Raw genomic sequence first — 15,929 nt, 5'->3', positions numbered from 1 at the left:
GTTCAGAGGATTCCCTTTCAAGTGCAGATGTAAAAGGTCTTTGTAGCAGAATGCAGGTGGTTAAGTCATTGAGAGAGTGTCCTTTCTGGTTAAAATGGCAAGAAACTGTTTTCTCTTTGTGATCTTGTCTGATATCTGTTTTGTGGGCATTAATCCTTTGGCGAAGTGTCTGAGATGTTTGTCCAATGTACATAGCAGACGGACACTTTCGGCACATGATAGCATAGATTATATTTCTGGATGCGCAGGAATGTGTTCTTGATCTTATAACTCACTTGGTTAGGTCCAATAATGGTATCAGCAGAATGAATATGTGGACAAAGCTGGCAACGGGGTTTGTTGCAAGGGAAGGTACCAGGGTTGGTATTAGTGTGGTATGTCCTGTGGTGGTTGGTAAGAATCATCTTGAGGTTAGGTGGTTGTCTATAGGGGTGTGTCTAGACTACATGCCTCCTTCGACGGAGGCATGTAGATTAGCCAGATCGGAAGAGGGAAATGAAGCCGCGATTAAAATAATCGCGGCTTCATTTAAATTTAAATGGCTGCCCCGATCTGCCGATCAGCTGTTTGTCGGCAGATCGGGGCAGTCTGGACGCGATGCCCCGACAAAGAAGCCTTTCTTCATCGGCACAGGTAAACCTGGTTTCACGAGGCTTACCTGTGCCGATGAAGAAAGGCTTCTTTGTCGGGGCATCGCGTCCAGACTGCCCCGATCTGCCGACAAACAGCTGATCGGCAGATCGGGGCAGCCATTTAAATTTAAATGAAGCCGCGATTGTTTTAATCGCGGCTTCATTTCCCTCTTCCGATCTGGCTAATCTACATGCCTCCGTCGAAGGAGGCATGTAGTCTAGACACACCCTAGGAGACTATGGGTCTGTCTCCCAGAGCCTCTTTGAGTATGGTATCCTGTTCCAATATAGGCTGTAGTTTATTGATAATGTGTTGGATAGGTTTAAGTTGGGGGTTGTAGGTGATGACAAGTGGTGCTCTATTGTTGGTTTTCTTGGGTCTGTCTTGAAGTAGATGGTTTCTAGGTATTCGTCTGGCTCTTTCAATTTGCTTTTTTATTTCTCTGGGTGGGTAGTTGAGATTTATAAATGCTTGGTAGAGATCCTGAAGCTTCTGGTCTCTGTCAGTGGGATTAGAGCAGATGCGGTTGTATCGAAGGGCTTGGCTATAGACGATGGATCGTGTGGTGTGTTCTGGATGGGAGCTGGATGCATGTAGGTAACTGTATGAGTCGGTGGGTTTTCTGTAGAGAGTGGTGTCTAATTTTCCATTGTTGATTTGTACGGTGGTGTCCAGGAAGTGGATCTCTCATGTAGAATGGTCCAGGCTGAGGTTGATGGTGGGGTGTAGGTTGTTGAAATCTCTGTGGAATATCTCCAGTGTTTCTTGGCCATGCATCCAGATCATAAAGATGTCATCGATGTACCGTAGGTAGAGGAGAGGTGAAAGGGGACGGGAGTTGAGGAAACGTTGTTCTAGGTCAGCCATAAAGATGTTAGCATACTGTGGGCATCTGAGAGGACCGGTTTAATCAGCAAGCTGACCCCTTACACATCCCTGCACTCAATATGCTGGGTTGCACAGCAAGCTGTGACCCTCATGTGCCCCTGGACTCAGTGGGCTGGGTTTAAATACAAATTGAAGGTGCCACCCTCTAAGGACGTAAAATCCTGTTTAATCAGTTAACAGATAAGGGGCCCCGCTCCTTGCCTGGGCCGCCAGTTAACCATTCACATTCCTACTACCTTCATAGGCCCCCAGGTTCAGCAATTCCCTATACCCACTTTTACACCACAATCATTCTGCTAGTAACCCACGTGATGAGCAAACCCCACACAATTTTTGGGTGCTACAGGGATAATTAGCTTAGGTACAAAGAGCATTGTTGCACAGTGAATGGGGAAGCCAAACCGTCCTCCCTTCAAGAGTTGCGGGGAGGGGGGAAAAGAGAGAAAAACAACCAGCTTAACCATGAAAGTTATTGATTTCTAGGCAGTAACCATACAAGAGGAGCCAAGCAAACAAAACAGTTATAATAGTAAATCTAACTTATATATGATTACAAACATTCGAGCTAGCAAACCATAACTGATCACATAAGGCAGGGTCAGGAGGCTATACTGAGAGAGCTAGAGCTCACCACTCCATGAAGCTTGAAGTGATCAGGGTTCCCAGGTGGTGATGGTAGATGGGGAAGGGGGATACAGTGTGTTGGAGACAGACAGAGCAGAGCCCTAGCACAATCAGTCAGGAGTAGATGAAGTCCCAATGGAACGATACAGACTTTAGATCCAGGCATCAGAACACTTTACTTGAGCATGGGTAGGGTGTTTTGTAGGGAAACACAATGGTTCAAGAAGGAACGCTAGATGTGTTTATGGGTAAGCAGATGGTTCAAGGGAGTATTCTAAAGTTGCCTTCTTTAAGCTAGACAGTAGAAACTGAACATTTCTGGCTTAGGGTGCTATTCCTTGAAGAGCGGTCATAATGCAATTAGGTAACTTCAGTATTTCGGATACCAGTAGAGGATGTATTACTAAAATTGGACTCATAATTACTGATCTGGGTGTGGGCAAGTGTAGGTTCATTAGCATTAGGAGCAGAGATTTCCTTCCAGGCAATGCTTTTCTTCTTTCTGTGTCCCAGAGTTCAATGTGATTCTTGATTTGGAATCTCTATTCTCCATTCTGTATGCTAATGGAAATATCTTTCCATTACATCTTCTATGCAAATGAGGCTACGGGTGTTTCCTTAATCCCATCATCCTTGTCCAAGGGGCTTAGGCATGTCTTCCCCTACCTTTTCATTGCTTTGGTTCAAGGAGAGGATGGCGGGAAGGTGGTCTTCCATGAGTACTATGGCCCAAGAAAATAGAGCTTGTAAGTAACACTGGAGAGGTTTTTCAGGGCTAGCATTTAGACAAAAACATTCTTTTATTTCTAAGATGAAAGATTTTATCTAGAAGTCAGGGACACAACAAACCAAATCTCACGATCATTTTTCTTTTGTCAAAGTCACCGTTCCAAACAGGACTGCAATTAAGATTTTCTAAAGATTTGTAGAAACTTTTTCACAATCGAGAGTGTCACTTACAAATTCCTGCTAACTTAATAAAAAGGATTACAAAATAGACATGCCAGAAACAAGCTCGATAGTACAATCAGAATCAAAACAAAATTTTGCATTGTTGGTTTAAAAACCAGCAACAAAAACACAGAATGTTTTAAAAACAACAACAAAAACATCAATGATATTTCATCAAAAATATTAAGACTACACTGTGACTCAGAGCCAAACCTATAAAAATTTGTTCAGATAAGACTCATGACAAAAAATTCTGTGTCATTATAGATAGCACAAGAAAATAAAATCCTGGGTATTTCAATAATGATGTAATCACCTCCACAAGAGACTTAAAATGACTAATGGGAGAGAACAGAGCCCTGAGATCATCTAAATCCCACAAAAAAAAAAAAAAAGAAAAAAAAAGAATAAATCCAAAAAGCCAAAAGGAGAAAGGCTGTCTTGTTTCACCATTCTTCAAATTCTGGTGAAAGACACAGCAGGTCCCTCGGGAAGCATTAACTGTAGAACATTCATTTGTATCTTCCTTTAAAGAAGAAAAATCTCTCTCAGGTTAAGTCAAATTCAGGCAGGAAATAAGCTTCTGCCTGCATCTCTTTTCCAACCAGTGCCAATTTTAACAAACCAAACTTCATATGGTGAACAGGAACAGACAGAGCATGTGATTTACTATCCCCTTAAACACCTCCTGGAACAAGTTCTGCTCTGCTTCATCAGATGTAAATCTGGAGTAATTCCAAATAAGTCAACCAAATTCCTACAGATTTACACCAATGTTTAACTGGGAACAGAATTTTGTCTCGTTGTTATTAGTGTCATCCCTAAGCATGGCAGGCACTTTACAGACCATATAAAAAGACAAAGTCCCTGACTGAGTTTATTATCGAAAGACCCAACCCTACATTTCCCTAGCATTTCCAAGATCAGCACCAAACACAGTGGAAGTAACAAGCATATGAAAAGATAGGGAAAGGAAAGCTGAATGTTGCATACATAAGAAAACATTCAGTGTCAGTGTACAGACATTTGGCAGTTCCATTGAAGTTGGAGTGTCCACACTGATAGTAAATTAATATTCCATTAGACTTATGTGGAAGATGTGGGGTTAGGTCTCATTTTACTAGGAATTGTACCCCAAACTTTGGAGAGAAGACAAAAGGAACCTCTTCAACTATTTTCATATGTTGCTCCTACAAATCACCCCACAAGGGCCAGAACAAGATACCTTATCTACCTGATACATCTGCAGTGGAAACTGAGGTTCTGATCCTTTGAACACTCATGCGCACGTAACTTTATTGAAGTGAATAGGCTCATTCAATTCAACAGAATAAAGTTAACATCAACTTAAGCATTTGCAAGATTGAGGCCTTAATCTCCAGAATTAACTTCCTCTTAGTACAACATCTTAAAACCCAATTTAAGATTTTCAGCTTTTATGTTAATTTTCCAGGGTCTCTAATTTAGTCTGACAACACTTTGTAGAATTATCACAGCAGAGGATGGAACATTGGAGCAGACACCATACTTTCACGCTGTACAATTGTAGCCAAAAGATTCTGGGTCACACTCAGTGCTGGCACAACAGACCCAGCTTCACTGAAGTTGCACCCACTTACGCCTGTGGTGAATTTGGTTCCCAAGTGGCAGCCTAAAGCTCCACTCCCTTTGCCTCTATAGCCATTAAAATAGCAATCAGAGAAGCCTGAGAGGATGCAGCTAAACTGCTCACCAATTCCCAGAAGCAGATATAAAAGGATGCATGAGAGACTATGGAGTCCCCATAGGGGAACTCTAGGAGTAAATGCCTTCCTGAATGACCTTAAAGTTAGAACATTTTTAAAGGTCTAATTGGTTATGCCGCTACCTCCATTTTGGAGCCATATTAACAAGAGAAAAACTAACCTGTCTCCCCATAGGAAAAGAGAAAAAAAATAATGAAGATCCTAATCACACCAGGGAAGTCTAGAAGGTGAATTTGTTCTAACATTAACTAGCTACCCTATAAGAAGTTTATTAGCCCATAGATAGAACAAAAAATTAAAACATTTACATTGAAGTAATGCTGCCTGTCGCATTAAAGAACCCACATAGAGTCTGTCCACTTGTGCAATGCTCTTCTGAGATCTTTATCCTATTTGCACAGAGGCTGGAATGGCAGAAGTAGCAGACCCAGAACTTCAGGGAATTGGCCTAGGTTTTGTGGTCTTACAGATCTCCCTACCTCTTCTCTTCAGGAGTTTGGGGATCATAGGTAACTGGAGAAGCAGATCTGACTCTTCAAGATAGAAGCCTGGGTTTTGTGGACTCCTCTCTCTCCGAGGACACAAGGAAATTATTTCAAAATAACTAAAACTGACATAACACCGGATTTAACAAAATTGAAAAAGCATGCCTCCACTACAGGGAAGCATCAGAAGTAATCAGAATTATTTTAACTAATAGAAATAGCGCATTCACACATTGGAGCCTGCCTTGTACTGAGAGCCCCTAGAAGCACTCTGGGGAGGGCACCAGGAGGGTGGGAACTTCCTGTGGCTGCTTGGTCAGGAAGCTGTAACACTCTACGGCCACGTCTCACATGCCACTCACATGCCACTCCTCCACTGCATCCCCCGTTGCGGGACACAAAACGGATGCAGCGTGCTCTGGTTGCCCTTGTGAATGCCCCAGGACTCACAACATGGAGCCAGAGCTGCTGCAAAACAGTGCTAGGCTCACGGGCCTCGAGCTGCACCTCTTGGAGCAGTACTTCCAAACTGCCCACAAGCTGCTCCAGCAGAACAAGGACCAGCCCGGACCGCAGGCCCTCATCACTCCTGCTGCTGCACATGCCCTTCAATCCCCTGGATACCGCGGAACGCTGCTTCTGGTGGCAGGAGACCAATTCAGACTGGTGGGACCATACTGTCCAGCAGCTATAGGACGGAGGTGAAAGAGGAGCACATGGCCTCAGGCTGGCGCACCAGTTGGTCCCAGTTAGCCTGCCTCTGCTCCCGCTCAGTGCGGCGCTCCTGGTGCTCCTCCTCGAACCCTCAGACAAGGGACTGCAGGCAGGCCATCTGCTTTTACTTCAGGTCCTCACATGTTCTCTTCTGCCTGAAGATCTCGCAGAGTCGGGTAGATGGCGGGGAATGCACCAAAGTGGCAGCTGGCCCAGCTGTGAGGAAAAATTACAAGGGCACTCATCACAGGAGACACTGTGTATGAAGCCTAGACCTAATCTCTGAGCCGACACTGAAGATCTCGGTTCAGATAATGGTGAGCTTCAAGCAAAGCCATATATTCCCTAGACAATAGGCACTTTCCAGAAGGGGCACAGACATCCCAGGGGAGAAGCGCTACACCCACGGCCCAGGGACAAGCAGGCATGGGAAGGTGCTGGGCGGCAGGAGCCTGCAGGCAGGAGTGCAGGACAGGGCAGCTCAGCTTCCTACTGCGTCCCACACACACCAGGTCCAGGAGTGGCAGCATCCCATAGAGAGAACTTCTATCCCTGCCTGCTGGAGGAGGGGTGTTGGGGGAGGCCTGCATCAGCGGCAGAGGTCACTTGCTGGAGACAATGTTACTGGGTTCCCCTCCTCTTCCCCCTGCCAGCAGGTTCTCATGCACAGGATCAGTCTCCTCCGCACCGCCATGTTTGACCGGGAGCAGATGCTGCCGGAGTGCAAGCATGAGCCCATGCCGTTTGTGGCACTGCTGTATGGTTCTATGACCCCAGACTCCTTTCTGGTGGCTTGTCATGGGAAAGTGTCCCACTATGGAGGCCAGAGTAAGGCAGGTCTCTCCAGGGAGCCTTGTGAGAAGGACCGAGGGGTTCCTATGTGAGTGAGTCATGGGGCTAAGTGCTCCGGACTGGCACTCCATGCGCACCCACATGCACAGGCTATTGTGTGACCCCCCTCACCCAAACCAAGAAGGCCAAGCAAAGAACACGCAGCCCATCATGTGCCCCTGCATGTGTATAGGGAAAGTTATAGAACTCACCTGATGTGCCTTTCCAGGGCTCATCTGACACCTGGGAGACATCCTGAGAGGGCGGACTAGAAGGCCTCCTCCTTGTCTGAACCCCCCCCCCCCCCGGAGGCTGATGCCAGGCATGTCCTGGCTGGACTCCATGATGATGGGGGGGGGGGGGGGGGGGGAAAGAGAGAAAGGTCATCAACACTCCTCCCAGAATGGCATCCAACTGCTTGTAGTACTGGCAGCTGTATGGTGCTGCCGTGGAGCATCCACTGTGATCCCTGGCCTTGTGGTAGGCCTGCCGGAGCTCCTTGACTTTGTCCAGGGTCCTTTGTCAGCCAGGCTGGCGGCGGTCCAGCCATAGATGTCTGCATTCATCTTTCTGGTGTGGAGATCCTGGAGGTTGGTCTCCTCCCCCCAGATTTCAATAAGGTCCTGGATCTCCGCACCAGTCTGGGCCAGAGCTCTCCTGCATTCCTGGCCAGTGGCAGCCGAGGAAGCAGCAGAAGTGCTGGCAGCCATGGGAAGCTCTCAGGGAAGAGTTGGGGTCACTCATGGATCTTGGGATGCTGCTGTCTCGCACAGGGCTGGCAAAGCTGGCCATGTGCAATAAGCCCTTCTTCTGCAGCCCAGAGTTTTAAGCTTCGCGGGAGAAGGGGAAGCAGTGGAGATGCGAGGTGTGGCCAGAGCAGTCAGAAGTGCAGTGGTGAGAGGCATCTGGAAGCCAATTATTTCAAATTAGCAGCACCAGATCATCCACGCTAACGCTATAGCATTATTCCCAGAGGCTGGTAGGAATACAGATTTTGAAATAACCAGCTTGTTATTTTGAAATAATGGGCTTGGTAATGTGGATGCTCCCCTTATTATTTGGAAATAAGGGGGTTATTTCAAAATAACTCCCTAGTGTAGATCAGAACCAAAAGTCCAAAGCGCCCCATTGTTGGTTGATGCAGCAAGTCCAACAGCATCAGGGAGGAAGCCCTGACTTTAAAGGCCAGCTTCCCTCCCCTCTCTGAACAGAAAAAAATACAGTGGGACTCAGCAGCTGGACCAGTGGCTCCAATTAACTTTTTTTTCCTTTTAAATGTAAGATTTTTATGTCTGATTGTTGAAGGCCATAAGACACATTTTACAGTCAACAGTAACTTTCTATACTTGATCCCATTTGTGGTAACAACCTTAACATTCTTTTTTAAAAGTTTTTGGTGGATGCATTTCCTTTCCTTTTTTTAATGTAAGTAAATCAGTCAGATGTTTAACCTGCCCACTAAAACTCAGCATGAGCAATGAAACCCAAAGAAGCAGAGTAAAAAGAAAATTCATGTTCTCAACTGAAACTGGATGGATTAAAACTTCATTGGCAAAGACCCCTCCTCCCACACAGCCGTCCCTGCTCACTCCAAAAACACATTTGAAACCATCAGAGTAATGAAAAGTTGTCATGCATGCACAGAGGCTTTGTAATGCAATTCTTGAAACTCAACTTTTAAAAGAAAGGCAAAGCCATCAGTGCACCTTAGAAACCAATGCCATATAAACACTAATGGACCATTCCTTCTTTCAATTAGATACACGTCTTTTTCCCTCAAAAGCATCTTTTTAGCCAAATATTTAATATTTTTTGCATATTTACTACTGCAGAAGTCACCCTTTCTGCTTTATAAAAGGCATTCCTTACTCTTGGACTCTTGAATTCTATGTTAACTTTCATTTTGTAGCAAATTTTTACGGCCCGTTTATCATCTTCCTATCCTCATGACAAGATTTATAGTGGAAAAGGATAATAAAACTTTACTGTATCTCCATCAACACACAGCTTCTTACTTATTGGTGTAGCACCAGCTTCTATAATATTGGTGTAGCACCAGCTAAGGAAAATATATATTTTTAAATATCCACTCATGTTCTCCTAGTAGATTCAGACTTTAAGAACAGAAGGGACGATCCTGATCATCTAGTCTAACCTACACATTGCAGAGCACAGAACTTCACCTACTCCTGAAAACAGATTCATTACCTCTGGCTGAGTTACTGAAATCCTCAAAGCATGGTTTAAAGACCCATGGTACAGAGACTGCACCATTTACACTAGTTTAAACCTGTCAGTGCCTTGTAAGAAGGCAAAAACCTCCCAGGATCTCTGCCAATCTGACATGAGGGAAATTCCTTCCCAACCCCAAATACGGTGATCACTTAGACCATGAGTATGTGAACAAGAGACACTAGACAGATACCTGGGAAAGAATTTTCTGTAGTAACTCAGAGCCCTTCCCATCATCCGATCCCCAGCAGTTAAGGATTTTTGCTTCTGTCGCTGATGGGCCACATACCATGATAAGCAATCTAATCATAACATTCTCTTCATAAACACAGAACTCGATCTTGAGGCCAGTTAGATTTTTTGACCCTGCTCCCCTTGGAAGGCTCCTCTGATTGTTAGAAATCTTTGTCTAAGCTTCAGCCTAAACTTGTTGATTCCATTTGTCCTCGTGTCCACGGGTGCTTCACTTACATAACTCCTCTCCCTCCCTGGTATTTATCCTTCAGCTCTACGTAGACAGAGCAATCATATCTATCTCAGCCTTCCCTTGCTTAGGCTAAACAAGCCAAACTCTTTGAGTGTCTTCTCATCAGAAAGGTTTTCCATACCTTGCAACACCCTTCTCTGAACCTGTTCCAGTTTAAATTAGATAAGTTATAGAAATGTAGCCGTGTTAGTCTGGTGTAGCTGAAACAAAAAGCTACATAGTCCTGCTTTTTGTTTCAGTTTAAATTAATCTTTCTTAAAGATCTCAGAGGGCTAGCTGTGTTGGACTGTATCTGCAAAAACAATGAGAAGTCCTGTGGCACCTTAGGGTATGTCTACACTACCACCCTAGTTCGAACTAGGGTGGTTAATGTAGGCATTCGAACTTGCAAATGAAGCCCGGGATTTGAATTTCCCGGGCTTCATTTGCATGTTGCCGGGTGCCGCCATTTTTAAATGTCCGCTAGTTCGGACTCCGTGCCCGAACTACACGCGGCACAAACTAGGTAGTTCGGATTAGGCTTCCTATTACGAACTACCTGTACTCCTACACTCCAAGTTTGAATACCTACATTAACTACCCTAGTTCGAACTAGGGTGGTAGGGTAGACATACCCTCAGGCTGTGTCCAGACTCCATGCCTCCGTCGACGGAGGCATGTAGATTAGCCAGCTCGGAAGAGGGAAATGAAGCCGCGATTAAAATAATCGCGGCTTAATTTAAATTTAAATGGCTGCCCCGATCTGCCGATCAGCTGTTTGTCGGCAGATCGGGAGAGTCTGGACGCGATGCCCCGACAAAGAAGCCTTTCTTCATCGACACAGGTAAACCTGGTTTCACGAGGCTTACCTGTGTCGATGAAGAAAGGCTTCTTTGTCGGGGCATCGCGTCCAGACTCTCCCGATCTGCCGACAAACAGCTGATCGGCAGATCGGGGCAGCCATTTAAATTTAAATGAAGCCGCGATTATTTTAATCGCGGCTTCATTTCCCTCTTCCGAGCTGGCTAATCTACATGCCTCCGTCGACGGAGGCATGGAGTCTGGACACAGCCTCAGAGACTAACAGATGACATTGGACTCCTCGTTGTTTCTCAAAGACAAGAGACCAGGATTGTGCAGTATTCCAGATGAGGTTTCACCAGTGCATTGTATACTGTACTAACAACACTTCCCTGTTTCTACTGGAAATAACTTGCATGATGCACCCTACGCTCAGTCATCCTGTAATCAATCAATACATTCAGTTAAAATTCTGACATGGATTCACTAATGCAAATTATGACAGATGGCTAACACCCACCCTTATCTCACTGTGCCTGTGTCACACACAGACTCCACTCCTGCAACTAATTACCCATAGACCCACCTCCACAGAGACCCAATGACTTCCAAAGGACCATGTACAGGGATATGCCCATATATAATCAATTGCAAGATCAGGACCTTGGTATTATGTAAACCTCCTTATGAGAACAGCTGATAAAGGCCCGTGCATAATGTAATGATATTGAGCAAGAGAACTAAAGGACACTAGACCAACCTTAACTCAGCAGGTTATTCACTCAGAACCCCAACAGTATGCTATCAGAGACTGTGTGGCCGATTACTCATTTTTTCACCCTGCCCCCATGATTGGATCAGTGGTGTCTCATCACGGTCAGGGCTGTCACCTAGACTTCCAACTTCGTTAAAAATTTTTATAAGATATAAAACTATTAATATATCAACCCCTAAAACAAGATAATTAATGTGGAAATAATAATAATAATAAAAATGCAACATTAACCGTCTCGATATTGAGAGAGAGAGAAAAGGTTACATTTGTGCCACAAGATGGAGCATTTACAGTTATAATGCAAACCAATAACTTCCAAGATCAGAGGCACGCATTGATCTTAACTTTATCCTCTTGCATGTATGCTTTACAGTGGGGCACAGTATCAAACTGGAACATACTGGCCTCTTTTGGAAAAGACAAGGATCCCTCAGAGTTTTGAGCAAAATTAAGTAGTTGGTAATCCCTCCAGCCTCATCTAGATTAGGATTTGGACTCCATTGGTGTAGTGTGTTAAAGACCTGCTTTACACTAAACAGTGAACATGTTAGCCAACACCTTCCAAATCCTAATGTAGACAAGGCCAGGTGGCCTTCTCTACCAGTTTTTGGGTGGATTACCATGATGAGACAGTAATAAGTGCACCATTTCTTCAGTGCCTGTAACTAGTCCTTCCAAGAGCTGCACCATTTCCTCAATGCCTGTGACTCATCCTTTCCTGAAAATGCATCAATGAGTGAAACATCAATCTCAGGAGCTAGAGAAGTAACAGTCCACAGTTCTATCTACAGTTCTGCCCACATGTACCTTCTTCCTTTTACTAGGAACAAGGAGACCCATGACACAAGTAAATGTGACAAGGGCAGCAGCAATCCAACGTGCTCCTCTAATTTCAGGCTAAGCTGCTTTGACCACTCATCATTACAAAATCCAAGAACCTTTACGGTTGGGGTATTTACACTGAAACTACTGTGCAGCAATGGTTTAATTTCAGCTATCCCAGAGACCGTATCTCTTACCATGCCCTGCCACAGTAACTGAGGTCAGCTGATGCATTAACAGTCCCTAGACTCATCCAGTTAAGGAGTTACTTTCAATAGAGACTCTGCAATTCTGTATTTCACTCTCCTGAACTGGTGTGATTTGTTATGCTTGTAAGAAGTCCACAGAATCTTTTTCAGGGAAGAAGGCAATATGCCATGTTTATTAAGATGACAACAGAGAAGCAGTTAGCATATGCTTTAACACACACACACACACACACACACACACACACACACACACACACACACACACACAGTCCTACAGATGTTGCATAGTTACCAATCCGTTGTGGCTCAAGTCAGTTTTACTGGCTAGGCAAGGCTGACTGAGTGAGGAGTCGGAGTCTTTCAATCGCGATTCCAGGCTCCTCGGAGGCTTGTCTTGCAGGACTGAACCCAGAGTCCCATGGCAAGAGCTTCCCTTCTTATCCATGTCAGTTCCCATTGGAGTCTATGGGTTTTGCAGTGTCATGCTACAGTCATTCACCCTTAGGAGGTGTTAATTTGTGCTCCTTTGATGATGATTGTCAGGGTTCCCATCCTTGTTTTTCTCTCTTGGTGGGGTCTCTGTCTGTCTCCAGGGTTCGTTAATGCTGCCAATTCAATTCAGCCTCAAGACACAATGGATGTTTCAAAGTTTCCACTTCTTCTTGATCACCTGGGCATCTGTGATGGCTTTCACTCACACACACTCTCCATTCACACCAAACAACTGTATAGAGTTTCAGACAAGATCAACAGTTACTAGGGGTACAACTTAATTTGCAAAACTAACAGTGAGCAAGGCCTTGCAGTGAACATTATCTAATCCTAAGAGAGAGAGAGAGAAAGAAATAGAAGCTATAGAACTTATAAGCAAGTTCTATCACATCATTATGTATCATACTTATAATCAATATCAAAATATGCATTTTTGCTACATTATTGAGCCTTTAAAACACAATGCAAAGCTCACCTGTTTACTCTGGCCTTTATTGGAAGTGTACAGTGATGTATAGTTATACTGTAATTATATAAGAAAACTATGCATGTATCCAAGTATTTGTCACACTGATTCACTGGGGCACCGTTCTGACACCCTTATTTCATATTAAATCCATGGAATTTACTCACTTGAGTAAGTGCTCCTCAGCGGCCATAAACATTGCTGAATCAAACCTATATTGCATTTGTACACAACCTAATAGACAACAGATAGGCATTTTTGCTATATAAAATAAATTATACATGCATAGTAATTTTCTTAGAACCCTATCTATGTAGCTAAAAAAAAAAAATCACAGAAAAAGTAGACTAGATATAAAAAATAACATCTATTTGTTTATGCTTTTACTGGAGCAGCAGTATAGGAAAAAAAACATAATATCCGAAATTTACAAGCAATAATCTCCTGCACCACAGACTTCCTTGAAAGTTGCCAATCAAGTATTAACCAGGCCTGGCCAGCCCTGGCTAGACTTAACCAGGAAACACATATTCAGATGGACATAGTTGTGCTTCTTAAAAACAAAAATAAAACATTAAACCAGCGAAATCCTGCCTTTTTAAATATACTCAGTTCACATGTCTGTCTGTTACATAATTACTTGAGTTTGTTAAGACTTCTTACTTTAAAATCCACTAGAAAAGCAAAGGATTGAAAAAAAGCTTTCATTAGAGTTCCCTAATGTGACAGGTCCAACCTCTTTATAGAAGCACCATGTAAACATGCATGAAAATTATGAAAGACCTCCAGAACCAAGCTAACCAACTAACAACAGTCACTGGCAAGAATGATTCCACAAATAAATATCTGCATCTGAAAGAGCTGGATTATTACAGTTTGTTGAATGGTTAACTCAGTTAAAATGAATAAATCATGCTCTGAACATGATTTTAAATTGTTTACAATATTGTCATTTCCAAACCAAACTTCTTCCAAAGTCAGCACATGTAGCTCTCATTCAGGGCTACTACACATATGCTCAATTTTTAACACATATTTTTGTATTTTTTTAAATTACCTAAGTGCACGTAAAAATGCATCTAATTAGAATTTAACTGAAAAAAATGCTTTTTTTCCTTTTCCCAACTCAGAAAACACTTGGTTTTATTAAATATCATGATGAAAATGAAAAGTTTTAACATAAAAAGATGAGACTGAAAATAAGGTTACATAGTCTGAGTGCTATAACATGAACCAACTTTCTTGCTGAGAAATACCTTCATAACAGCATACATACAGAGCAGCCAAGTCTGTTGTGCTATTAATCCTGAGATGTTAAAACCCAGGAGAGAAAAAAAACCAACAGTAACACCAAAAACCAGCTACAAATCCAGTTGGATTTGACAGCTGATAGGAGCTTCCAATTCCAAGCACAAATGCTTCCCTACAACACAACTTCTTATTGCCAAACCACCTGAACTTGAAAATAATTTATGTATTTATCAGTTAATGAGCAGGATTCATTCTGGCCTTCAGGCTTTGCTTTGCATAGGTAAGCTGAAATCCTTCTGCACAGAGCAGTACTTCTCAGAGACTAGATTTAACTGAGAAGCCTCCAGAAGTAAAACACCTCCCCACATTTAGGCCTGAAAAATGAGACTGAATAGGGAACAAGCTATTGACCTTAAAACTTGCAGTAGAGTAAGGGAGGAACACACCCAACATGGAACTGCTTCTCACCAAATTATTGCAACCATTACTGGGAGCAAATAACTGGGCTCATACCTACCAAGTGCTTTCTAAGGGTCGAGATGCTCAGGCAGCTTTGTGTCTCCCCCTTTCCACAGCCCCTTGCGCTGGAGTGGGATCTTCAGGCCCAGCAGATGCAGTATTCTCACACACAGAGACACAAACCAGTTGTAGCAGCACCCCCCTACACACACACACACACGAGCAGCAGCAACACCCCACCCCCACCTTCTTCCTCCTCCTGTGTGGGATGTACGAGCTTCACTCCTGAGCCTGCTCCCCTCCCCCAACCTGGGGGAGCTGCTCCCCCCCCCCCGCACTCCAGATGCTTTTAGAGGAGTGATAACCCCCTCCCCCCGCGCGCACCACAGCAGCCTAGGAGGTGGTTGGGGGGGGGGGGTTGCCAGGGACTGCTTGTCCTCAGTGCCCTCCTGGCACCCTGAGCCCCCCCCCCCCCCCCCCAGCCCCAGCGGCAGCACTTACAGCGTGTGCCCGCAGACATTCACCATCAGCTTCAGGGAAGGGTTCCGGTACTTGGTGGTCTTGCACCGCGGGCAGCTCTGGTCATCCATGGTCCTCCCCCCAGCACCCGCCCCCTCCCTCGCTCGCTCCTCCAAGCGCTGCCACTGCAAACAGGGCCCGGCCGGGCTTTCACCCCGCAGCGCAAGCGTTCCGCTCGGAGGAGGAGTGTTGCTGCTGCTGCTGCAGCCACCACACACCGCGTGTGCTTGGGGGGCGGACAAAAGGGCAGTCAGTTGTGCGTCGTTGTGTGTGCCTTATACCGCGTCTCCCCCCTCCCCTCCCAGTGCCTTCTCTTGAAAGCTTGTGCACATACAAATAATTAACACAGAATGAAAATAAACAACACCGAAGGCACGTGGAGACAGGCACTCCGAACAATACCTATACCCAGCCTGCTGTAGCCGTATAATGTCCAGGGCTTTTCAGTTGTATGCTTATTGTTATGCCCAACACCGAGTTTTTTTTTGGGGGGGGGGAATCAGGGGTTATAGAGCAAGTCCTTAAAAGCCCAAGTATTTGCCATGTGTATGAAGCGTAGAGAGGCA

At 44.5% G+C, this 15,929-nt stretch overlaps 1 protein-coding gene across 1 annotated transcript in view; it reads right to left on the bottom strand.

Annotated features, from left to right (window-relative positions):
* The window catches only part of MNAT1 (MNAT1 component of CDK activating kinase), a 206,665-nt gene extending 191,077 nt beyond the window's left edge, over positions 1-15,588 (bottom strand). Inside the window, exon 1 of the mRNA XM_006110770.4 lies at positions 15,346-15,588. Coding sequence (XP_006110832.2) covers positions 15,346-15,434 — 89 coding nt within the window. The 5' untranslated portion in view covers positions 15,435-15,588. The remainder of the gene's footprint in view (positions 1-15,345) is intronic.
* Positions 15,589-15,929: the final 341 nt, after the last annotated feature.

The sequence above is a fragment of the Pelodiscus sinensis genome, chromosome 5 (assembly GCF_052426305.1).
Source record: "Pelodiscus sinensis isolate ZL-2025 chromosome 5, ASM5242630v1, whole genome shotgun sequence".
NCBI lineage: Eukaryota > Metazoa > Chordata > Testudines > Trionychidae > Pelodiscus > Pelodiscus sinensis.
This window is presented reverse-complemented; position numbering and strand designations above follow the sequence as displayed.